The following is a 25,431-nucleotide window of genomic DNA, read 5'->3' as shown; positions in this document are numbered from 1 at the left end:
AAAGAAATGGACTCATCTACCTGATACAACTGTAACCCCACTGTATATCACCTTTATAATAACAAAAAGAAAAGACAAAAATATGGTAGAGATTTCCTCAAGCTTGACAATAATCCTAATCACCTACAGGACATTGCCCAAAACGAGCTAGTGACAATAGATGGTCCCGGACAGGGTGGGCCTGAGACTTCTTGGAGAGTGACTTGGTTGGGTGAGTGGCGCTAAAACTGGGGGTGGGAAGGGCCCCCACGGTGGTGGCCAGGGGCGGAGTCATGCTGGCTCTAGGGCCCCAGTAGGTAAAGGAATAAAACATTTTCCACGAAGGAAATAGTTTTAGTAAATGGACTTCTCAGTGTTTGATTGTGACTCTGTGTGTGTGTGAAAGAGACAGACAGACCGACAGACAGATCGCCTGCCTGGGAATCTTACAAAGCCAGCTGTTTTTGAAAGAAAGATACCTAGGGTCATAGTGCAGAGCAGTCAGCCATTCTTGCTTTGGGGAAAGTGGGCTTGGATTCCAGGAACACCTGCAGCTATTAATGCATGCTTAATAGCGCCTCATAAAATGATCCCCGTCTTTGAAGCTTCCATCAGCGGGAGGGATGGGCGGGTGTTTAGACCGAGAGGCGGGAGTGGAGAATCCTCGGGGGAGCGGGGCAGATCTCGTAAACCCTGACCGTGGGGGTGGTCGCAGTTGGGGGAACTTGGCTCGTTCGGAGCAGGCCGAGCCACCATGTGGGCCTCCCATCTGCAGGGGGCGCTCGGACTCCGCGGCGCTCGGCCGTTCTGGCCCGGCGGAGGCCCCTTCCGCCTCGGTGGTCCTCTCCGCCCGCGCTCGCCCCGGAGCCGCCGCCGCCGTCACCACCTCCCTCCCCCGCGGCTGGGGTCGCAGGTACTCGGGCCTGGGCGGAGGGCAGCCCGGGGGCGCCAGCCGCTGACACCTCACCGCTGCCCTGCGGGGCCGTGACAGCCCGCGGAGCCCGGCCTGGGGCCGAGGCCCGAGGCGAGGATGCGGCGGGGGCTGGAGGACCCGGGAGGCCGGGGCCCGGGGCGGTCGGGGAGGGAGGCCGGGGGGCCGGGCCTCTTCACCGTGAAGCTGCGGGGGTCCTCGGGGCGCGCGGTTCACCGGGAGCTGGCGCGGAAGCCCCGGCGCCGCCAGCTCGCCGCCGCCGCAGCCGCCCAGGGAGGCGGGGGGCCACGGCCGGGAAGGAGGAACCTGGCCGCCCAGCCTCGGCTGCCGGGGGCCGGGGCGCATCCCTGGCACCCTGGCCTGGCGCCGGTCCCTGGGGCTGGCGCGCAGGGCAGCCCCCGAGCCTGTTCCGCCCAAGGCTGGCGCTCGACTGCTTGAGCCACAGCCCCGCTCCTGGCCTTTTTTTTTTCCTGGTTAATTGGAGATCAATCTCGTGGCCTTGCCCTCCCCGACTGGCTTCGATCCACAAATCTCAGCCTCCCGAGTGACCAGGATTGTAGGCGGGAGCCACTTGGCGCCCGGGGCCACCCCCTAAGCCTTTTGATTAATATGCAATGGTGTGAAGAAGCTAAGCATTCCTCCCCAGATTTCCCACCAGGGGCTCCAGAAAAAGGCATTTAGGTATTCTGGAGGGTGCATCGCTGCACAGTGTTGAAAGTTGACTGCAGGACATGACAAGGTAAAAATCGAATGATCACACATCTCTTCAAAGCGTCTTAAAGAGCTGTCCTGTGGGGTGGGGATGGGTTTTTTTTTTTTTTTATGACAGGGACAATTGTCTGAATGTGCATTTCCTATCAGACATGTTGCCAACTGATTGAAATGTGAACAGCTGTATTTGATTCTTGGAGAAACCTTGATAAGTAGGCCCAGCCTAAATTCACTTGGCTAAGGTCAGCTTGGCAAAGGATAAGTGAGATTTCAGCCTCAGTAAGATTTTTGTTTCATTTCAGTTGGTAGCCAACGGATTTTTCTCAGATTTAATATTCCAGGCTTCTTTTTAATGTAAAAGTTGAGTGAAAAAAGTATTTGCTCACTAAGGATTGTAGTGGTAATAAAATTAAACATGGGTGGGAGATACTACATCAGTACATTATGATTTGAAACAAATGGCTCTGTTTGGTTAACGCATGTTGTGTTTCCTGACTCATTTTCAGTAAGTTCACTTTGCCTTGCAATATTATGGTAACAGTGCCAAAAGATATCGAAGATTTTCCACAACTGTAAGTTAATGTTTCCAGGAGGTAGGAAAGATGTTGTGCAGTGATGAGAAATGATGAAATTACAAGCATCTAGGTTCTAGTGGTTCATCCCTGTCACCGTAGCTGCTCAAGAGACTAAGATTCTGAGGAGTCAGGCCAGGCAGACAATCTGTGAGACTCTTATCTTCAAATAATCAGCAAAACGTTGAAAGTGGAGGTATGGCTCAAGTGGTAGAGCATCAGCCATAGGCAAAAAAGCCAGGAGTGAGTGCCAAAAAGGCAAAAAAACAAAACAACAAAAAACCGTTAGTGTTTACATATGCAATAGAGCATGGTGGCTCAAGCAAACAGCTGGAGAGAGAAGTGTGGCTTAAGTGGTAAGGCACCAGCCATGAGCAAAAAAGCCAAGGTGAATACAAAAACCAAAAAACAAGAGAGAGAGTTACATATTCAACAGAGTATAGTGACTCAAGCCTGTAATTCTTGCTCTTTGGGAGACGGAGTTTGTAACTTGGAAGCCCAGACTGTGCATCACAGTTTGAGAGATGCCATATTAACCAATGTCTGAGTACCGAGGCAGGTGCCTGCCGACTCACTGTGGAGGAGGCACAGTGGCTGAGTACAGTGGCAAGTGCGTGTCATGTCCAGTGACATGAGGCAGTGCACGTGGGTCAGTTGCAGCTCAGACTGGCCTGGGTATAAGGAGATACCTAATTCAAAGGTAAAAGTGCAAAAAGGGCAAAGGATGTGGCTTAAATGATAGAGTGCCTGCCTGGCAAGGGAAAGACCAGAGTTTAATCCTCAACACTGGCCCCCAAACCCACAAAGGTTTACATACACAGTATTCATTCAGCATGTAAATATGCAGAGATTGTCTTTTATGCTCAGATGCTGTTCTAAGCATTGGGAGTATAGACGCGACCAAAACAAAGTCTTCCTCTTTCTGGACCTAACATTCCAGGGGAAGAGCATAAGCACAATAAACAAAATGTTACAGTTAAAGTATATCCGGCTGGATGGTAACAGTTACTAAAAAATAAAAACAAAGCAGCTAGGGGGCTAGGAAGCAGGGCAGGAGCAATATACCAGCGTGTGTGACAGCCATGTAGCCTCAGGAATAGTGCTGAAGCCCAGAACTGCCAATCTTGTTGGGTCTGAGCAGAGAGAGGGAATGAGTTCAGACACCTGACTTGGACTGCAAATGAAAGAGGTCATCAGGGGATTTGACTTAATGTTTTTGAAGGATCCTGTAGACTGCTGTCTTCAGAATTGACTCTAGAAGAGCAAAGAGAGAAGAGAAACTAGTTAAGAGGTTGGCGCATACTCAAGTATGATGATGGTGCTTTAGACAGGTGCTCGCAGTGGAGGTACCATCATCACTCACTCACAGAAGGTACATGCCAGGATGCCCAGTGCATGCCTCAGACCTTGGAGACCTATATACAGCACACTAGCTGTTTCCTCATATATGCATACTTACGACAAAACTTAGTTTACAAATTCAGCATGGAGATGAATAGCAACAACAATGAGATAGAACCATATAATGCTGAAGGTTATGTGAATATTATCTCTTAAAATATCTTCTACCGTACTCACCTTTCTTGTCGTGGGAGGAGAGGCTTCAGTGCCTACATGATGAGGCGAAGACTTGAACATGAGCACCGCAGTGCTGGCCTGCCATACTTGGTCACTAGATCATCTCATGATCAAGAAGGCTCTTAGTGGGCCAGGAGTTTGGCCTAGTGGTTGAATACTTGCCTAGCATGCACGAAGACCTGGATTTGATTCCTCGATATCACATACATAGAAAAAACCAGAAGTGGTGCTGTGACTCAAATGGTAGAGCCCTAGCCTTGAGAAAGCCCAAGGGCAATGCTCAGGCCCCGAGTTCAAGCCCCAGAACTGGGGGGGAAAAAAAAGGCTCTAAGTGACTAGAAGGCTGGTAGCAGAGGAGATATGCAGGACAGAGCTGATTCATGTCGAGGTTAAAACAGAGCTAGATAGTTTGAGATTATATTACCCTGCTCAGACTGGCACACATTTTAAACATTTCTGGAACTTTCCATTTAATATTTCAGATCAATATTGACCATGGGTGACTACTATAATTAGAACAGAGAGTACTGCAATATTCTAAGTGTAACTAACAAATTCACTGGTGGATTAAATGTGAAATGAAAGACCAAAGCGTGAAGCATGCTGGCACTGGTTGCTAGGTTTACAGGCTTGACTAATTGGGGGGCTGAGATCCATAGGGTCACAGAGTGAAGTTAGCCCAGGCAGAAAGGTCTGTGAGACTTCATATTCAAAGTAACTAGCACAGAGTCAGGCTGATGGCATGACTCACATTGCAGAATATCAGCCAAACAGGCAAGCCCAGCAAGCACAAAGCCCTGAGTGCAAACCAAGAGAGAAACAAGCAACAACAAACAGAGCAAAATGTGACTCCAGTGCATTTTGCCCGAGTGTTAGAAGGGTATAGTTAGTATTTACAGAAGTGTATAGTTATAATTAAGTTATAGTTATAGTTAATGTATAGTTTAATACTAAAATTTGGCTCTGACAATACAGAAAATAAGTGGTATAGAAGGACATCATACTGGATGGTGATTTTTTAGACTTAGGTCTATTTGAATTAGCATCACCATAGGAGACATGCTGAAGTATTAGTGGAAAGTTTGTCTGTTTATTTACTTATTGCTGGGCCTAGAATTTGAGCTCTGGGCCTAGAAACTGTCCCTGAGCTCTTTTTGCTCAAGGCTAGCACTCTGCTACTTGAGCCACAGTGCCACTTCCAGCTTTTCCCATGAATAATTGGAGATGAGAGTATCACGGACTTTCCTGTGAGGCTGGCTTCACACCATGATCCTCAGATCTCAGCCTCCTGAGTAGATAGGATTATAGGTACAAGTCACCAGCATCCAGCCTGATAAATTTAAATATTTCTATAGGTTTGTCTTTGCTTTCCTATCTTTTTATTTCCGTAGAGTTTAAGATAATAGACATTTCATATTGTAGATCATTTTCCCAATCTAAAATTCTGAGAGAGGGCCAGGAACTTGGCCTAGTGGTTAAAGTGCTTGCCTAGCATGCACGAAGACCCGGATTCGATTCCTTGGTACCACATATACAGAAAAAGCTGGAAGTGGTGCTGAGGCTCAAGTGGTAGAGTTCTAGCCTTGAGAAAGTCCAAGGACAGTGCTCAGGCCCTGAGCTCAAGCCCAGGACTGGCAAAAAAAATAAAAAAATAAATAAATAAAATAAAATTCTGAGAGAGTAACTGGTGCTATTTGTTTTAAAATAACTGGCATATTCTTTTGTCTATTGCTTGAAGGCTGTGAAGTCATTGTATTTTTTTGTTTTGTTTTGTTTTGTTTTGCCAGTCCGGGGGCTTCAAGAACTGAGCATTGTCCTTGGGCTTTCTCAAGGCTAGAGCTCTACCACTTGAGCCACAGCACCACTTCCAGTTTTTTTCTGAGTATGTGGTACTGAGGAATTGAACCTGGGTCTTCATGCAAGCTAGGCAAGCACTCTGCAAGTAGGCCAAACTCCTGGCCCCCAGCTTTGTTTTTCTAGCTCCCCCCCTTCCCAATATGCAAGTTCTACCTGTACCCCCTTACTTCTTTTTGTTGTTGTTGTTCATGGGGCTTGAACTGTTCTTGAGGTCTTCAGCTCAAGGCTAGTGCACTACCACTTGAGCCATAGTGCCACTTGCAGTTTTCTAGTGGTTAATTGAGATAAGAATTTCACGGACCTTTGTGCCCAGGCTGGTTTTGAACCCTGATCCTCAGATCTCAGCCTCCTGAGTAACTAGGATTACAGGCGTGAGCCACCAGGCCCCACTACCTTTACTCATTTTTATCCTTATAATCCATTCATTTCCTCTAACCTAGAGCCATTTCTAGGCATGGACTCACTCCCTTTCTTCTCTCTGGATGCTTCTCCCAAGTAGTTTTTGCCAAAATAGGTTACTCTGAGCCCAAAGCAGGAAAAGAACCCAAAGTTCCCTGAAAGCATCAAATATTCCTGGACTTTTAGATACAAGCCATTTATTCCCTTCCCCCAGTTATCTAACCTCTCCATCTAGGGGAGAGAAAGAAAATAACCTAATATTCCATGTGGTGAACCGTTCTGCCATTGCTCAGTCATTTTATATACATGCCATTTGAAAAGGATGTTTAGTTAAGTCTGATTAGCTCTTGGGTTGTTTTTACTGTAGGACTACTTACAAGGACCTCTAGAGTTAGAGTAGGATTTAGGTTCATCAAGGACATCTAAGGAGTTCCTGAATTTTAAGGGTCACTGTGGGCATAAATGTAATAATAGAGAGATGTGTAGCTTCAGGCTGCAACTCGGAGAAGTCTGCTGGATCCTGTGTGAGATGTGTGATCCAGGAGGAAGACCTTGTCACCCTAGCTCACTGAAATGAATGTTTTGCCCAACAGGTGCTCCACACTAGAGCACTAAATAGCATACAGTGTAGAATGTGGAAGGGGACCTCTTATAGTAGAGCTGTGAGAAGTAAACCGTTACACTGAAAGTGATGTATGTTACAGTCTCACCACATGTCAAGACCAGGAGTAAATTTAAGTGACAGCTCTCTGATTCTTAAGATTCTTCATTGCAAATAATGAGTTTGGGCTAGACTACAATTCCAGATGGCACGAATAGCTCTACAATTTCATAAAAGCCTTCTAAGAATAATTTTTTTGTGTGTGGACAGTTTAGAAAATAAGGAATATTTTGCAGAAATTTTGCTCCTGTACTTTGAAACACGATTGAAGAAATATGCTCTTAAATTGGTACTTCATACACATAAACCTTCTAAGATGAGATTTAATGAGGTTTAGATTTCAGAATAGGCCTGGAATCAACTTTGTGCTATTAACTTTTTTTTTTTTTCTCAACTGGGGTTTGGAATTCAAGGTCTTGCCCTTGTAAGGCAGGTACTCCTACTTGAGCCTCGTAAGCTTTTGCTTTTAGTTAGTTTCAAATAGGGTCTTGAGTTTATGCCCTGGGCCTGCTTGGGCCAGGATTCCCCCCCACCCACCCTTTTTTTTTGCCAGTCCTGGGACTTGAATTGTCCTTGGGCTTTTTCAAGGCTAAAGCTCTACCACTAGAGCCACAGCACCATTTCTGGCTTTTTTCTATGTATGTGGTACTGAGGAATTGAACCCAGGTCTTCGTGCATGCTAGGAAAGCACTCTACCACTAGGCCAAACTTCTGGCCCCCAGGGTCCTTCTATTTAGGTTTGCTACGTAGCTAAGATGATGGAATAGGCCACCAGGCCCAGATTTTTATTGGTTGAGATGGGTCTTCCAGACCTTGTGCTCAGGCTGGCTGGGAAACAATCCTCCCCTTCTGAACTTCCTGAGTAGCTGGGATTACAAGTGTGAGCTGTCCACCTGGCTGATGAACATTTTTTTTTTTTTTGCCAGTCCTGGGCTTAAGCTCAGGGCCTGAGCACTGTCCTTGGATTTTTCTCAAGTCTAGAGCTCTACCACTTGAGCCTCAGCACCACTTCGGGCTTTTTCTAAGTATGTGATACCAAGGAATTGAACCCGGGTCTTCGTGCATGCTAGGCAAGCACTCTACCACTAGGCCAAACTGTTGGCCCGCTGATGAACATTTTTAAAGGGGAAATTAAACTTTATTTCAACTCTGAATTTCACACAATCCTTATGTTGATAAGGAACTGAAATGAAACAAGGAGAAACTATGGAGATACTCTTGCTTTATACCTGTACCAGATACTAAAGTTGCACTATAAGAAAAACGGGCCACAAGGTGGCACTGTTGGGCCATGAGAACATTGTTGTCATAGCTAGACCAAAAAGATTTTTTAAAAATCAGGTAACATTCTTTTTTTTTTTTTTTTTTTTTTTGCCCTTATGGTTAATCTCATATTGTTTCTGTATCTGACTTTGTTACCTGGTATATTGTATATATGTTTGTTTGCTTATTTGAAATAGGAAAGGGAAGAGAGGAGAAAAGATGATTGGGAGGGGTTGGGGAGAGGGAAATGGGGACAAAAACATGAGAAGGGGTATCAATCTGTCAGAAGTAATGCATCTACTACCTGACCAATGTAACTGTATCCCCTCTATACATTATCCTAACAATAAAAAAAAAAAGGAAACAAGTCAGGCAACATTGGCAATTTCTAAAAAATTTTGTTGGTCCAGATGCTGGAGGGGATGTGGCCAGGAGGGATCACTACTACACTGTTGGTGGGATGTAAAGTCCTTCAACCACTATGGAAAGCAGTATGGCAGTTCCTCAAAAGACTAAACATAGAGCTCCCCTATGACCCAGCAATTCCACTACTTGGCATTTACCCAATTGTCCAGAAACAAGGACATACTAAATCCACTAGCACAATGATGTTCATTGCAGCACTATTTACCATAGCAAAGATAGGGAACCAACCCAGATGTCCCTCAGTTGATGAGTGGATCAACAAGATGTGGTATTTATACACAATGGAATTCTATGCTGCTGTCAGAAAGAATGACATCACCCCATTTGTAAGGAAATGGAAAGACTTAGAAAAAATCATATTAAGTGAAGTAAGCCAGACTCAAAGGAATATAGGCCCAATAGTCTCTCTCATTTGTCATAATCAGTAGAAATTTTGGGCTCTCCTAGCAGAGATTTACAATAGAACAAAATCTAGAGACATTAGGCCAAATAGTATGACACTAAATGTAAGGACCTCCAGGATAAGGAAACAAAAACCATATAATGAGTGACTGTTGTTCTTAATGTACTATGTTATCTCCCATCTCTCTTGCTGTCCCTTGGCTATCTCATATTGTTACAGTATCTCACTTTGTTTTCTGATATATTGGATATATTTGTATTTGGTTATTTGAAATTGGATAGGGAAAGGGGGGAAATCAATCTGTAGCTCTTTTTAGACTCAAAACATCTGTTCAAGAACATTTAATTAAGAGAATCAGTGGTGAGAAGTTTGTCTAGATTGCTGTTACAGACCCAGAAAACCAGGAGGCAGCTGAGGAGAGGTGTTTTGTGTGCCACCACGTCTTTGCCATAGGCACCGGTTCTCTTGGGGACCTAGACCTCACATCCAGTCTGTCAGCTGCCACCCCCAGGTCCAGTGTAGCTCTATGTGACTACGGGATGTAGGCGTTGTAAATAGGCCTCATAGGGTGCCATAATCATTTCCTTGTGTAAATTAAGCTGAATGTAGTTGGTAACTGAGCACAAATGACCAGTAAAAGATCAACATGCATCTCAGCCTGACTGTGAATTTTGTAATTTGCACTTTCTATCCCACTCACTCCTTAACAGGACACATTTGAGACACCGTTAATGACTTGGTATTGCTTTGTTGTGACTCATGCTGCCCTCTGTGATCTTCCATGGTGCCTGGAGACAATAAATAGTTGAATGGGCGTGCAGGGTGTTCTTGTGGTCTCCAGGGCATAAAGGCCAACCCCCATGGGCCCCATCATAGGTGTATGAGCAAGGGTGTCAGACCACTGTGTAGGAGTGACACAGGCCATGTGGAGAAAGCTACTACATTGGGCCTGATTTTCTTCCACACTGAAAAGATGAGGAAAAGACTTAAGTATTAGTGTTCAAGACAGGTTAGAAACATTTTTATTAAACAAATCCTATTTTGTTTTAATATAAGTTATAGCTGATTTTGTTTACCCCCATTTTTCTTTTCTTTTCTTCCTTTCCTTCCTCCTTCCTCTTCTTTCTCTTTCCTTCTCCCTCACCCTCCTCTCCCTCTCCCTTTCCCTCCCCCCTTTTTTATTTGCCAATACTGGAGCTTGAACTAATGACCTTGTGCTCTTGCTTAGCTTTTTCATGCGTGGCACGCTCTCTACAACTTAAATTATGCCTCCAATTCCCAGTATTTTATTTCTAAAAATGCTTCTGTAAGAGGTTGGGGATGTAGGGGTAGTACACTTGCATAACATATAGAAGGTCCTGGGTTTGATGCCTAGCACTGCTAAATAAATAAATACAGTAAAATGCTTTTGTAGAATATTTGGCTGCTGGCCTCCATGTACATTGCAAAAAATACGCACTGGGAATTTCAAACAGTAACTGGAAGTGAATTTCAGTGTCTGTTCCTTACTGGTGTCATATAATTTGTCTCTTTTCTTCCCTCCTGCTGCTCCTGCTTTCCCATTTGTGGCCATATCAAGCTCTCTTCACAATTGCAAGTCTCTGCCTTGCTCCAGGTGTTCTGGGGACTGCATACAGGCCTGCTTGTCTGCCCTGTGTAACAGAACAGCATGTTCTTTCTTTATGCCATGCCTTGGTTGTAACTGATTTTTTTTTTTTAATTATAGATCCTTGCTGGCACATTACTGGGTATTTTTGTTGTACTTTGCAAGAATTGAACTAGCTGGCTGAGTGACCACTGCAGTAGAAAGATCTAATCTCACAGCTCTAGTGAGTATTTGCTGCTGTGGACTCCTTTGTGTGGGAGACCTGCAACTCTGCAACTCTGATCTGTCTGTCACTCTGTGCTCACCAAATGGGGGTGAGGTTGGCACTTCTTCAAGAACAGAGAAACTGACAAGATTTAGATGCTTATTCTCACTCAGTGAGCTGACAAGAAAGTCTTGTCATAGTGGACTGACATTTACAAAATCCCAGTCGGCCAACCACAGGAATTCTTAAAGCACTTGAAATAAAAACTCAAGTAGGTTGCTGTTTAGTGCCTCCTCTTCCTGCAGAATCTATTTAGAATCTACAAAAGCACTTGGTATATGATAAAATGTTTGTGATAGTTTTGCCCCTTTTATGATGCAATCCAGTGAATACTGTAGGGAAATATAAGGAGATTATCCTTATAAAAATTCTTAACAGGTGGGTTTTTGTTATTGTTTTTTTCTTCCAGAACTGAGAGCTCTTGCTTAGCTCACTGCCAGATTTTACCACTTGAGCCATCTGGCTTTTTCTTTTTTTGCTGGTCCTGGGACTTAAAACTCAGGGCCTAGGTATTGTCCTTGAGCCATAGTTCTCAAGGCTAGTACTCTACCACTTGAGCCACAGTGCCACTTCCAGCTTTTTCTGAGTAGTTTATTGGCAATAAGAGTCTCATAGACTTTCTTGCCCAGGCTAGCTTCGAACTTTGATCCTTGGATCTTACCCTCCTGAGTAGCTAGGATTATAGGCATGAGCCACCAGCACCCACCAACTATCTGGCTTTTTGCTAGTTAACTGAAGATAAGAGTCTCATGGACTTTTTAGCCCAAGATAGCACCAAGAGGAAATCTTTACATTTTAGCCTCCCTATTAGCTAGGATAAGAGATATGAACCACCAGCACTAGGGCAGAATTAAGGATTTAGTTTTGATTTTTAAAATCTAGAGCCAGGTGTGAGTACATGCCTATCATCCAGCAGATGGGAGGGTGCAACAGGAAGAATCATGAGTTTGAGGCCAGCTGACATTACATGGAGAGACCCTGTTACAGAAGCAATCATTATTTAGTATGAGAAGCTACAGTTATTTTCCCTTTGCCTCTGTAACTGGTAACATGGGCATGTTTTTCTTCACATGGGATTGGCCTTAATAGCTCTTGCCCACTCTTCACATTGCTGATCTCAGTGTGCTCTGCATCCCTCCCCAGGCTGTCCCTGCCTGCCACTGCACTGCACTGTACTGCACTAGGTCAGACTCTCAATCAGTTCTTATATAACCTGTGCCACAGACTGCTGTTGAACATCTCCTGTCCAACCCTCCGTATTGCCTCACCTTATCTTTCTGAACAAGAAATGGGACTGTCCATATCCTATAGTGACTTCACTGAAATTCCAGAATAAACTTTACCTTGGACTTGCTCAGAGGATTAGGTAAAATCCATTAAAAGCCTCTGCTCGATTCCTGACTCAGAACAGACACTCAGAGTATGCAAACCCTTTCTCCCCAAGAATCCATGACAGTAGCAGAGCTCTGGTATGAGGCAGCCCAGGGCTAGAGGCCTAAGACTCTGGTCTAGTGTGAAGTCAGACCACAAGAAGAAAGGACCCTAGATTGTGCAGTCTCAGCAGCTATGGTTCTGTTTTCTTAAATCCCATGGAAGTTAGGCCTGAAAGTAGATTAGTCCAACACCTAATTCTATTCATGTTCCAGAAAGAAGACCTCATCTGAAAAGCTAAGCTGAGCCTGCCTGTGACTAAGCTTTTTTTAATTTTTTAAAGAGGCATCCTATAAATGCATCCATCTCCCTTTCTATTTTCTTTTTGGTTTCCAAGTGAAATTTCCTTCAACCTTTTTCTTTTTTTTTTTTAAATGAACATTGGTAAAGCAGAATGTCCTAAGGCCTAAGGCACACTGGTGGCCAGGAAATAAAATGTCCAGTGTGAGCTGGTGAGATGAAATATGACAATGGATGCAGTTGTCCTTCCTCTGGACCCCAGGCAGACCTTTCCCGCATCGTTCAGTCTGTAGACAATGGGAGTCTAGCAAAATCATATGTTGAGATGACCATAGCAGAATAGGGTTAATACTATAAAAAGAAGACAAATTGACTTTGATTTAATGATTGTTCCCAAAATTTTTTTTTTTTTTTTGTGGGTCATGGGGCTTGAACTAGGCCCGAGTACTGTCCCTGAGTTCTTCAGCTCAAGGCTACTGACTTACCTTGGGGCTGGGTATTGTCCCTGAGCTCTTCAGCTCAAGGCTTCCACCCTACCCTTGAGCCAGGCCCCATTTCCCGTTTTCTGGAAGTTAATTGGAGATAAAGAGTCTCAGGTCCTTTTGTGCCTGGGCTGGCTTTGAACCTTGATCCTCAGATCTGTCTCCTGTAGCTAGAATTATAGGTGAGCCACCATGCCAGGCAATATTTCCAATTTTTAGAGTTCAGTTTACTTTTTTTTCTTGCCAGTCCTGGGCTTGAGCTCAGGGACTGAGCACTATCCTTGGACTTTCTGAAGGCTAGAGCTCCATCACTTGAGCCTCAGAACCATTTTCGGCTTTTTTCTATGTATGTGGTACTGAGGAATCGAACCTGGGTTTTTGTGCATGCTAGGTAAGCACTCTACCACTAGGCCAAACTCCTGGCCCTACTTTTTTCTTTTTATAAAATCCTACTGAGAGTCGGGTGCCAGTGGCTTATACCTGTAATCCTAGCTACTCAGAGCTAAGATCTGAGGATTATAGTTCAAAGCCAGCCCAGGCAGAAAAGTCCCTGTGTGACTCTTATCTCCAACTAACCACTCAAAAACTGGAAATGATGCTGTGGTTCAAAATAGTAGAGTGGTAACCTTGAGCAAAAGAGCTCAGGGACAGTGCTCAGGCCCTAAGTTTAAGCCTATGACTGAAAAACAACAACAACAAAAAAAAACCCTGCCAAATAAGGCAGGTCATAAGTGCAGACAGTTTTGTTTGCCATATGGAATATCTCAAATATGAGAAGAAACAAGTGAAAGAAAATTACTTTGTATTAAAATAAGAGTATCTACCAGCAGTAACATAGCAGCATTTGTACACACACACACACACATCCCCCACACCATACCACACCACATCACACAGGTAGTTTTTTAAGGTTTAAATATTGTATATTCCTGCCTTCTGAGAGTGTAACAAAGTTAAGGCTCAATCTTTTTATATAACATGAAATAAAATCATTTTATAGCATTTGAATCTTGATCCAACAGATATGAAGAAAATAAAAGATCTTAATGGAAAATAAAATATAGTTAATAACTTTGCTATTATTTCTTTTTGGGAAGGTAATTTATTATAGGCAAGGAGTCAACAGGAATTTTTTTGTTTACCTTATTGTCTTGACTTTGTTTGGCTTCATTAAATCTCACCTTATATTTCATTGCAGGTTTATTCTCCCACTGCATCATAAAATGTCCTACGTTTTTGTAAATGATTCTTCGCAGACTAATGTGCCCTTGCTCCAAGCTTGTATTGATGGCGACTTTAACTACTCCAAGCGGCTTTTGGAAAGTGGCTTTGACCCAAATATTCGTGACAGCAGGGGCAGGACAGGGCTTCACCTAGCTGCAGCTCGGGGGAATGTAGACATCTGCCAGCTGCTGCATAAATTCGGTGCTGATCTGCTGGCCACTGATTACCAAGGAAACACAGCTCTTCACCTCTGTGGCCATGTGGATACCATACAATTTTTAGTCTCCAATGGACTCAAAATCGATATTTGGTAAGCTCTTTGCCAATTTTGAAGTTTTGTTATTTCTTCATATTTTTCATTCAGAGACTATTCGTTGTTTCCTCATTGATCAATTGGAATGAGAAGTTCAGAAAGGCATAGAAGATAGTGAAATCTTCTTAGGTAAGTGCAGGAGCTAGAGGCTAACTTTCAGATCTATTCTGAGGTAGTGCAATTCTTTCCTGTGAGAATAGTAGCTAATTTAGTGTGAGATAAGAAAGAAGCAAAGAATTTCATTTGTTGAAAATCTACTTCAAGCTAGATCATGCTTACTTACACCAGCTTGTTTTCTTCACACAGTAAATAGCTCTTGCTATAGTTGTTATCATTTTATACACGAGATCCTTGAGAAAGAAGTCACACAGTTACTAAGGGGCAGAGCTGGAATTTGAACCTGGTTTTACCGACTAGGAGCTTGTGTACCTTCTGCCACGTAACAGGCTAGCATCATAATCTCTCTGGAATCCAAAGTCCTTTATTGACTCAACAGTGTGAGGAAGTCATAGGTTTTTTGTTTGATTTGGTGAGATCCAATTTCTTGAGAAAAATGTTGGGCTGCCTGTAAAACTGAGCTCAGCCTATAAGCAGTTATTTATTGTCTGGTGTATTGCCTTTAATGCCTCTGAATCTGAATGAGACAGTAAGAGATTTGACTATTATTGGACAGAATGGGGCAGAAATTGACTCAATATGAGGGGTCCTGTCCTGTTACTAAAGCTAAGTAGCTAGGTAAACCAAAGCAATTTTTTTTTTTTTTGTGGGTCATGGGGTTAGAATTCAGCCTGAGTGCTGTCCCTGAGCTCTTCAGCTCAAGACTACCACCTTACCCTTGAGCCAAGCCCTACTTCCCATTTTCTAGTGGTTAATTGGAGATAAGAGTCTCAGGTCCGGGCCTGGAGTTTGGCCTAGTGGTTAAAGTGCTTACCTAGCATGCACGAAGACCCGGGTTCGATTCCTCGGTACCACATACATACAAAAAAGCCGGAAGTGGTGCTGAGGCTCAAGTGGTAGAGCTCTAGCCTTGAGAAAGTCCAAGGACAGTGCTCAGGCCCCGAGCTCAAGCCCAGGACTGGCAAAAAAAAAAAAAAAAAGAGTCTCAGGTCCTTTTGTGCTCTGGGTTGGCTTTGAACCTTGATCCTCAGATCTCAGCCTCCTGAGTAGCCAGGATTACAGGGGTGAGCCATCATGCCAAGCTCAAAGCAAATTTCTTTTAAATTCTTAGATTTCTTTATTAAAGAGTGAATCTAGAGCTAGAGTTCTCCAATTAATCTCTGTGATGGTCTTATTTCTCTTACTATTGTTTACTCATTCTTTCACCTCTTATTTTCTTTTTCCTTTTCCCTGGAAAGAAATGAAATATATCGATTAGTTCAAAAGTCAGCTTCTGGCTTGATTTTTTTGCTCTGCTCCCACTTTTAAATTTGAGCTATTGGTCCTATCGTCTCTTCCCTGAGATCTACAAAACCAGATACTAATTGACTTCTTTATTCTTTTTTTAATTTTTTCTTTTTGTAGCAATCATCAAGGTGCTACCCCTTTAGTTCTGGCAAAGCGCAGGGGTGTGAATAAAGACGTTATCCGATTGCTGGAATCCCTGGAAGAACAGGAAGTAAAAGGATTTAACAGAGGAACCCACTCAAAACTGGAGACTATGCAGACAGCTGAGAGTGAAAGGTACTCAGGAAACCATTTTTCCAGGGGCAGGCCACTAAAGTACTTGGATCTTTTATGATGACCTTGTAAACTTTTTATTCCTTTGTTCTTAAGTGCAAGGTTTTGATACTGTCTTTGAATTTCATAAAGATCTCTAGGGCTCCAGATTATAGTTGGGGGACTATTGACAGAAGTATGAGTGCAGGCACAGAATGCTGGTCTGGTAGTGCAACAGAGAAAAGGAGTCACACTGAATGTGAGAGAAGGAAGTGGGGCTTGAGAAGTTTAAGTACAGATCACAGAAAGAATGGAATTTCAGAAAACGAGGGAAAAGTTTGAGAACTCAGAGCTCAACAGGTAAAGACAGTAGGGCTGACCTAGCTTGTCATAGCATAGAATTTGGTGGCCTGCCGTGGACTTCCAGCCTCCAAGTTATGCAGTGAGATGAGAAGGATGATGAATTTGCCGTGAACAATAGAATATAGATGAAACAAACCAGGACCCATATGAGCTGTTACCCGAGTAGCAGAGAGATCAGGACTCAGATTTAGGATCCTGTAGACAGACTATGATCATTACTTCTGTGAATTTGAAATGAAATGGCATTATAGCTCACCCTTCATCTGATGCTTTTGTACTGGTGAGTGCCCTCCTTTGCCCTCATGTGCTGACTGGTATTTTCCTGGGCACTAAGCTTAGGGTTTGAGAAGTCTCCCCTTCAAGCTTAGATCTGTTTTGCTTACATACTTTTTAAGCATTTATAATATCTTGAGGAGATGAGTTTTACTCTTTACCTGTTGAGCTAGTGAGGCCAGAAGGAAAGATTGCTGCCATCTTTCCGGAGCCCTTGAATTTTTATACTGCTTCCAGATGAAAAGTGATAAATATTCAGAGCCTAAATTTTACTTTATATGAAATTCAGTTTCAATGACTGATTGCACTCATGGGTTAATCTCAGCTTACTTCTGCTCTCCTGTTTATTTTCCAGTATTGAAAGCTGGAAAATACAGGAAATAAACCAGAAGTCAGATGCATTTGCAAACCCTTTTCTCTCACCTATGTACATTAGCTTCTGACCAATAATCAGAAAGTTATAGACAATTGAACAATTTGGATTTAACTCTTTCTTTTTTTATAAAGACTATGCTCCTTCAAAATAATTTGTTTTCATCTTTCTATGAAATAATATGAAATTACTCTTAAGTTATGTGTTTGTATGCATGCCCTTACCTCAACCTTTTTACTCATGATTGGCACTTTAGCATTGCAAATGAAAAAAATAAATCAGAAAAAAAGACAGATAGCAACAATTGTTATGGCGGTCATGGCAAAATTGGGGCCCTGATACGTTGCTGGAGGACATACAAAGTAGTACAGCCATTTTTTTGGGTGGGAGGCGGTCAGTCATATGTCTTGAACTTGGGGCTGGGTGCTGAGATTTTCAGCTCAAGGCTATCGCTCTACCATTTTTAAGCCACAGCACTACTTCTGGCTTTTCTGGTGATTAATTGGAGATAAGAGTCTCATGAACTTTTCATGTCAGGGATAGATTTGAACCATGATCCTCAGATCTCAGCCTCTGGAGATTACAGGTATGAGCCACTGGTGCCCAGCTTGTGCAGCCATTTTGGAAAACAGCCTGACATTTCCTCCAAAGATTACATACAGAGCTACCATCTGATCTAGCAACACACCAAACCAAACTGAAACAGTATGCTCTCACAAAGACTTCTGAACAGATGTTCATAGCAGCATTCTTCCTGAATATAGTCTAAACATGGAGCCAGTGCAATGTCCATCAGCTGATGGAAGAGTGGACAATGTCATCCGTTTATCAGGTGGAATATTATTCCACTTTCCAAAGGGCTGAAATACTGTTGGCTACTGAAAACATGCCACATGAGAGAAGTCAGTCTCAAAATGCCCCAAAACAGTACCTATAAATGTCCAGAATAGGCAGATCCAGAGACAGAGTCGGTTTAGAGGTTCCTGCACAGGGGTACATGGGGCAGAGGAGTGACTTCCGGTATAGTTTCTTATAAGAGGTGATGAAAGTGTATTGGGATTCGTGGAGCTGGCTTACATCGTTATGATGACTAAGACCCACTGCATTTCATAGTTTTAGAAAAATCGATTTCATGACATGAATCAACAGTAAGGAAGTATAGCAAAAAGTGTAAAGGAGTTGGTTAGCACACAAAATGGCTTAGCAGTGTGACATTCTTTTATAGAGTAGAAGATAAGGTAAGGTCTTCGGTGTGTGAGCTAGTGCTTTCTTTACTCCCCATGTTGTAGCATGATTTCCATATGACTTATATGTAAGAGCCAATATGTCAAGTTGATGAAAAATTGTCCCCTACTCCTACATATTAAGTTTAATTTAGCCTTTTAAAAATTACTACATCAGCATAGGGTGGTAAGACAGTGAAGATAATACAGGTGTAAAGAGAAATTACACACACCCAAGAAGTACCCCGCACCACTGCCTCTAAACTGGACAGTAGAAATCATTTCACTGGATGAGTTTCTATCTGCAGTTCTGATTAGCAGAGCTTTATGAGCTCCTAGAGAATGCCTGCTGAATTCTCGTTTTATACCTATCATTTGTGAGGACTGAGAGGATGTCAGCTCAGCAGAGTCAGAACATTTCACACAGTTCAAATGAAACTTGTCTTGCACCCCTGTATTTATAGTTTTCCTTATTGTCTAATCTTATTCTGGAGTTTCTACATTGTTATTTCCACTGAAATGTATTGTTTTACTCAGAGAATAAACATTTTTTTAGTGTGAGCATGGGTGTTAATTTCATTGTTCTGCACACAGATGGTTGGAAGAAAATGAAAAGAAGAGGTTTAGGAAGGGTGGTAATGAGCTTTTATAACCCATGGATAGTTGATACATATGATTATGGTCTTTGAGGCTTTAATCTAAATGATACCCTGTTATTGGGCCTGCCTGTTGTGACATGACTGAGTGCTAATCCCTTAAAGTTTCCAGTCTGTCACCATATGTCCTTCCAAATACCAAAGTCAGACATTCCCATTTGTCTCTTTCTGGTGGTTCTAGTTCTATTGATACTGTTCTGAAAACCAAAATTCACATCTTATGTTGTTTATGCTACTATAAACTAATTAAAAATTCCCTTTTTTACATCCAAATTATTGAAATGATTTCTAAAATCTATACTTTTTGCCTATTTTCGTTGATATGAACTCTCAAATTATGAATTTTATTTTGAATCTCCTAAGTTTAAAATAAAGTATATTTTGGTTTAGTATGTTGATGGAAACCTTTCATTTGACTTAACACTTTTGTGGGGGCTTCTTGTTTACTATTTTTAATTTCTATTTGACTGCTGGATACTGAACCAAGAACCATCATCATTATGATTTTATTAATATGCACCTGCAGGCGTCTAAATGAGCACCTGGGTGGGTGAGAGCATCTGTATAAGCTAATTCTCTTCTTGCAAGTGTTGCAAGTAATATAGCTGACTTCATTTTATGATTTTTGATGTGGCATAATGTGCTTTCATGTCCTTCTCTTTTCTCTCTCCTGCAGTGCCATGGAAAGCCATTCTCTTCTCAACCCCAACTTACAGCAAGGTGAAGGAGTTCTTTCCAGCTTTCGAACCACATGGCAGGAGTTTGTAGAAGATCTGGGCTTTTGGAGGGTCTTGCTTTTGATCTTTGTCATTGCTTTGCTGTCTCTGGGCATTGCTTACTATGTTAGTGGAGTGCTGCCCTTTGTGGAAAACCAGCCTGAACTGGTACATTGAAGGAGCTCATGGAAGATGAAGCAAAGACCTGTTTCCTGGCTCCCAAAGTTGGTTCTATTTCTCAGAATTTCTCTTAATTCAAGGCAGTGAGGGCTGTTTGTTTTTGCATTTTTATTTACTATGACCCTGTTAAAAAGAGGATGTGTTTGTTTGAACTTCAAGTTAAATAAGTATGCTGCACCTTGTGCTACCTCCAGAGGAAAGCTCCCGCAGCCTTATTTGATGTAATCACAGTGACCACTAGAATGGAAGCTGAAGAGTGGAGACCACCCCCTAACTTAGTACCAGGTGGCATGCCCAAACAACAAGAGTTTCTTGGATGAGTCAGGTTTGTTTTTAGTTTTGTTTAATTTTGCAAGAACCTCGTTGTTCTTTTTATTTACTTTCTGTATAGCAAATTAGTATTATTACACTATTTTTTGTTCTAGTGTTAATAATTTATTATTTCTTTTTTGTCAGTTGTGGAGCTTGAACGTAGGGCCTACGTACTGTCCCCGAGCTGTTTTTGCTCAAGGCTAGCACTCTACCATTTTGGATTAAAGCATCATTTCTGGTTTTCCAGTGGTTAATTGGAGATAAGAATTTCAGAGACTTTCCTGCCTGGTCTGGCTTTGTACCTCGATCTTTGATATCAGCCTCCTGGGTAGCTAGGATTACAGGTGTGAGCTTCTGGCACCAGGAAATAATTTGATTTTTTTTTTTTTTTAGTTGAGGCACAAACCCTTTGAAAATGAACTATGTGTTCATAGTTTTAGGGCAATTTTGACTTGTAAACTGCTTTGTTAGTAGCTGTGCAAAATCAGCTAAGATTACTTCTCAGTTACTTCTCAGTTTTCCCTCATCAAAAATAGTCAGAAAATACTTTTTGTACTAAATAGCAGGGACAAATCATTATGATATTTAACCGTAAGCCTGATTCTTCATTACTATGGCAATGCAAGAGTCAGTCCTCTAAGCTGACTTTGTTATTACAGCTTCATTATATTTATTTCATGTGCAGCCCTGCTGAGAGGCTGCCAGAGCTTCTGTACCCATGCACCAGTCATCTGGGGTGGCAGGATGAGTGGATGGAGCATGTCTGAGCAGCCCTATGCTGGGTGTCATCAGGGCTGTGAACAGTAACATTATGTAAGTTAGAAATTGGCCCCAAACTGTACTGCAGCTCTCAGCCAAATGTTTGAAACCCTTTTTGTTAATGATTCTGTAACATGTAAATCCTGTTCTTAGGTTATTAGAAAAGAATATTTAAACTTAATAATTGTTCATTGAATAAAGTCTAGAAATTAGAGTGAAAAAAGTTTTTTTTTGTTTTTTAGAACAAAGGCATCTAAACTATTGCTAATAGATTTGTTGCTAGAATTAGAAATCATAGAGTATAAGTGGTATTTGTATGATTCTTTTTTGTTTCTTGATCTTTTTCTCCTTTGTATTTAGGTGTCTGGTATTGAGGCTTTTTTCTTTCATGTGGTTTTATTGTATCTTAGAAAGCTGTTTTAAGGTATCTGACTAGTTGCTTCAGGGTCAGCTTGCAGAATCTTGCTTTTTGGTTAAATACACAAAATCAATCATGCTTGGTGTGACTACAGAATGAATAAGTGAATAAACAAAATATCTTTGGTTTTAGAGTGAAGAACACTGGGACAGAAGTTGGAAGTATATTCATAACCACTTGTCATTAGCTTTGTAAATATAAGCAGATGCATGATTAATATTTCCTTTGTGCTTTTTTCTTTGTATTTTATTCTTTGCATTCATCATTCAGTAATACCACCAATAAATGTATTTATAAATCCTTAATCACAACCTGTTTCCTTAGTGTATATATTCTTTTGTGGTACTAGGATTTGAACTCAGGGCCTTGCACATTTGCTGGTCAGGTACTCTGCCACTTGAGCTAGCTATCAGTGAGCCTTTTTCCAGTCTGGTTATTTATTTATTTATTTAGGCTAATCCTGGGGCTGAACTCAGGGCCTGAGCACTGGCTTTGGGCTTTCTCAAGGCTAGAACTCTACCGCTTGAGCCACACCACCATTTTTGGCTTTTTCTATGTATGTGGAACTAAGGAATCAAACCCTGGTCTTTGTGCATGCTAGGGAAGCACTCTTCCACTAGGCTAAACTCCCGGCCCTCCTAGTCTGGTTATTTTTGAGATAGGATCTCAGTCTTTGTACTGTTTGGCCTAGACCACAAACATTTATGCTTCCCACTGTAGCTAGGATGATGGGAACGCATCACTGCACCTGGCTTTTTTATGTGGTGAGGTCTTATGAGAGCCATCTCATTCTTCCCATCTTAATCAACATGCCTACCTGTTGGCTGAAGATAGTGCCTCACCAACTTTTTGCCCAGGCCAATCTAGGAACAACTGCCTCTGAACTAGCAAGAGTTACAGTTGTGAGCCGCTGGTACCTGGCTCTTCATATCTTTTAATTTTGGAAGGGTTACAATTGGCTTGATGTAATAGATATATAGATTTGCCTGTATGATTGACTTACAAATGCTATGAAACCAATTTAGGGGACTTTTTTTTTCTGTAGATTTGAAAGTACTACTTGGTATTGTTGGAAAGCACCTCCCAGTTAAGTTACTCAGCAAGCCCCTCTCCTTGCATTTTTACATGGCCTAGAGCATGACCTGTTCCCATTTTATAAGGGAAAACTGAGCTGGGGACTGGCCCAGGGAGGACAAGTGACTCATCACACAGGGAGGCCAGGGAGGGGTGTTTCCAGATCAAAGCTCTCCCCCAGCTAGGTTTGCTCTTTCCTCCTTCCCCGCTGTTCGTCATGAAATTGGCAATGGTCTCTTACTCTAGAGCCTCACCAGCTGCCGTCTCAGCAGGCATTGCTGAATCTTCCATGCCTGTCCCTGGGTTCTTTCCTCCTTTACTGCACCATGTCACACTGGACCTTCCGTAGTGGACTGTGGACTGCCTGCCCCCTGGTTCCTGTCACTTTCATACAAACTGTGATTCTGTTCATTTTACAGGTCCTGATCTATTTCTCTAGGAGCCTGTCTCTGATGAGAAGCTTCACGACAGCAGGGCCTCCTCATCTGTTTTTACAGCTGCAGTTAGCTGTCAAGGTGCATCCTGCACAGCTCTTTGGACATAAACACTGATAGCATCACTTGCTTAAATTTTCATATGAAATAGTGTTTTGCTTTCATGTGCTGTCCCCTAGCTAGCTGCTGTGTGACTGTGACTGTGTTGGCCTGTGTCACACAGCGTGCCCGTCACTCATGGCTAAGTGGTGCAGGCTACTGACCACGTTGCTCCTTCCTTAAGTCACATAGAGCGTCTCCTGCCTCAGCCTCACTGCTCAGTGTAGGAGCCCAGGAGCAAGAGCCACCTTTTCTTAAGTTTTGGTTTTTGTTTAAAATTGGTTTCTGCCTTTGACTTGTGAAATTATCTGTGTATGTATCAAAGTTCATACAGCTGCAGGAACCAAGTCCAAATCAAAGCAGTTTAAACAATAGAAAATGTATCAGTTTATGTCCCACAGTAAGGTAGACTCTACAGGGTGACATACTCTAAGGTCTTTAGTGCTCCCAGGCTTTGGACTCTGCCTTCCTGTCATCTGCATCCTCCATCTGGTTCTGAGAATGTTCAGGCGTCATATCCACATAAAAACATGTAGAGAAGAGCCCACCTTCCCAGGAGGCTTTGCTGTGAACCCCCTAGCAAAAATGCTTTAGTTGGCATTCCATTCCATTCCTATTCTCAACCACCCAGTGCTATGGACTGGTTACTTAGGCCAGGATTGCAAGGTTGGTGAGCTAGTTATTGGTGGGGTGGTAGAATTCATGACTATTTCGACCAGCTGTTGTTGGCAGTGGGTAGGGATCATAGATGTTTCATGTCCCAAAGCACATGGGCACAGCTTGGTACAACAGAATTCTCGTCCCACATGATTCTTGAGTGTTCTGCTGGACATTCATGTATTAAGAAAAACGTTCACCGGGTGCCAGTTTCTCATGCCTGCAATCTTAGCTAATTAGGCAGAGAATGGAAGGATCACTGTTTCAGGTTAGCCCTGGCAGAAAAATTGGGGAGACTAAAAATTAACCAGCAAAAATATGGCTGGAGGCATGTCTCCAGTGGTAGAACATCAGCCTATCAAGTGTGAGGCCCTGAGTTCAAACCCCAATACTTCCAAAATAGAAGGAAAAATGCTTTGCAGTTATCTAAAACACATCTCCATTTTGCTTTCTTTCTTTTTTTTTTTTTTTCAATCAGCTCTGACGTTTGGACTCAGGGTCTGGGTACTGTCCTTGAGCTTCTGCTCAAGGCTGGTGCTCTATCGCTTGAGCCACAGCTCCACTTGCAGCTGTTTTGATAATTTATTTGAGATAAGAACCTTACAAACTTCCCTTAGCTAGGTTTGAACTGCAGTCCTCAGGTCTTGGCCTCTGGAGTGGCTAGGATTACAGGTATGAGCTACCAGCACTTGGCTCTATTTTACATCTTAAAACAAAGTAAATTTTGATGTAATTTTAATATACCATGAATTTTCTAAGAACAAAACCTCCATATAATAAAGGAAAGGCTCAAGAATTTTATTTGTTTTAAGAGGCCTTGTTTCAGTTGCACTGTTGCTGATGGTAAGTCAGTCACCACATCACGGTGGATTACGGGCACTGATGCTTGTTTCTAACACAGTTCCTAAGCATTTGCGTAGGGTAATACACGCCTCTTTTTCTGCTTATCTATCACATACTTCCTGTGAAATCATCATATTGATTTCAAAAAGGACCCCTCCGTTTTTGTTTTTGTTTTTGTTTTTGTTTTTGTTTTTGTCAGTCCCGGGGCTTAAGCTCAGGACCTGAACACTGTCCTTGGGCTTTCCCAAGGCCTAGTGCTCGACCACTTAAGCCACAGCACCACTTCTGGCTTTTTCTATGTATGTGGTACCGAGGAATCGAACCCAGGTCTTCATGCATGCTAGGCAAGCACTCTACCATTAGGCCAAACTCCCAGCCAGGACCCCTCCATTTTATGTGGGTCCCATACTTATCTTATTTAGTCATCTTGGTGTACCTTTGCCAAGTAGTTTACCTTGGAGACTATACCAGGAAATGGTTTTCCCCGAAGTCAATAGAACACTGAGAAGAAAGTGGCCAGCGTCTGGTTAAACGGCATTTAAGATTGTTCAGGCTGTACCCCATTCCTTTGTGCCTTGAAGTGGACTTCAATCAAGTTTTCTAGAAGGATCTTGGTTTTGCCATGGAAACCTCTCCTTGGTGTCCCTCAGAGTACACAGGCTGGCATGATGTGCAAGTTTACCACTCTGGATTTCCACACCATAACTGACAGAGCCACAGCCTAAGTCCCAGGGCTCACCATTCACCACACTGGAGGGCTGTCATCTGGAGTTCCTCCTTACCTGGAATGCATCCAAAACGTAGCTGCTAATGCTAGTTAGAGGGATATGGAAATGAACATCATCCAATCAAACCCCATGGAATGAATGTTCTATCTGTGCTGCTCAGCACAGTAGTCACTTGTCACCTCCAGCCATTTCAGATGAAGTTCAATGTTTTAGTCACCCTAACCATATTTTTAGTGACTAGCAGCTATAGGGGCAATTGTTTGAGACAGCACGGAAGTAGAACACTTCTATTTTGCAGAAAGTTCTGTTGGTCTTTAAGGAAAAAA

The 25,431-nt window shown here is 42.6% G+C and overlaps 1 protein-coding gene across 1 annotated transcript; it reads left to right on the top strand.

The window, feature by feature from the left end:
* Positions 1 to 846: 846 nt before the first annotated feature.
* On the top strand, positions 847 to 21,581 carry Ankrd46 (ankyrin repeat domain 46). The gene is made up of 4 exons (XM_090339147.1): positions 847 to 892; positions 14,003 to 14,338; positions 15,863 to 16,021; positions 19,562 to 21,581. The coding sequence occupies exons 2-4, from the start codon at positions 14,028 to 14,030 to the stop codon at positions 19,776 to 19,778; spliced, it is 687 nt and encodes a 228-aa protein (XP_090195273.1). The 5' UTR covers positions 847 to 892; positions 14,003 to 14,027; the 3' UTR covers positions 19,779 to 21,581.
* Positions 21,582 to 25,431: the final 3,850 nt, after the last annotated feature.

The sequence above is a fragment of the Megascapheus bottae genome, chromosome 9 (assembly GCF_031878675.1).
Source record: "Megascapheus bottae isolate mThoBot1 chromosome 9, mThoBot2.hap1, whole genome shotgun sequence".
Lineage (NCBI taxonomy): Eukaryota > Metazoa > Chordata > Mammalia > Rodentia > Geomyidae > Megascapheus > Megascapheus bottae.
The sequence above is the reverse complement of the archived record's forward strand: the minus strand, read 5'-3'. Positions and strand labels throughout refer to the sequence as shown.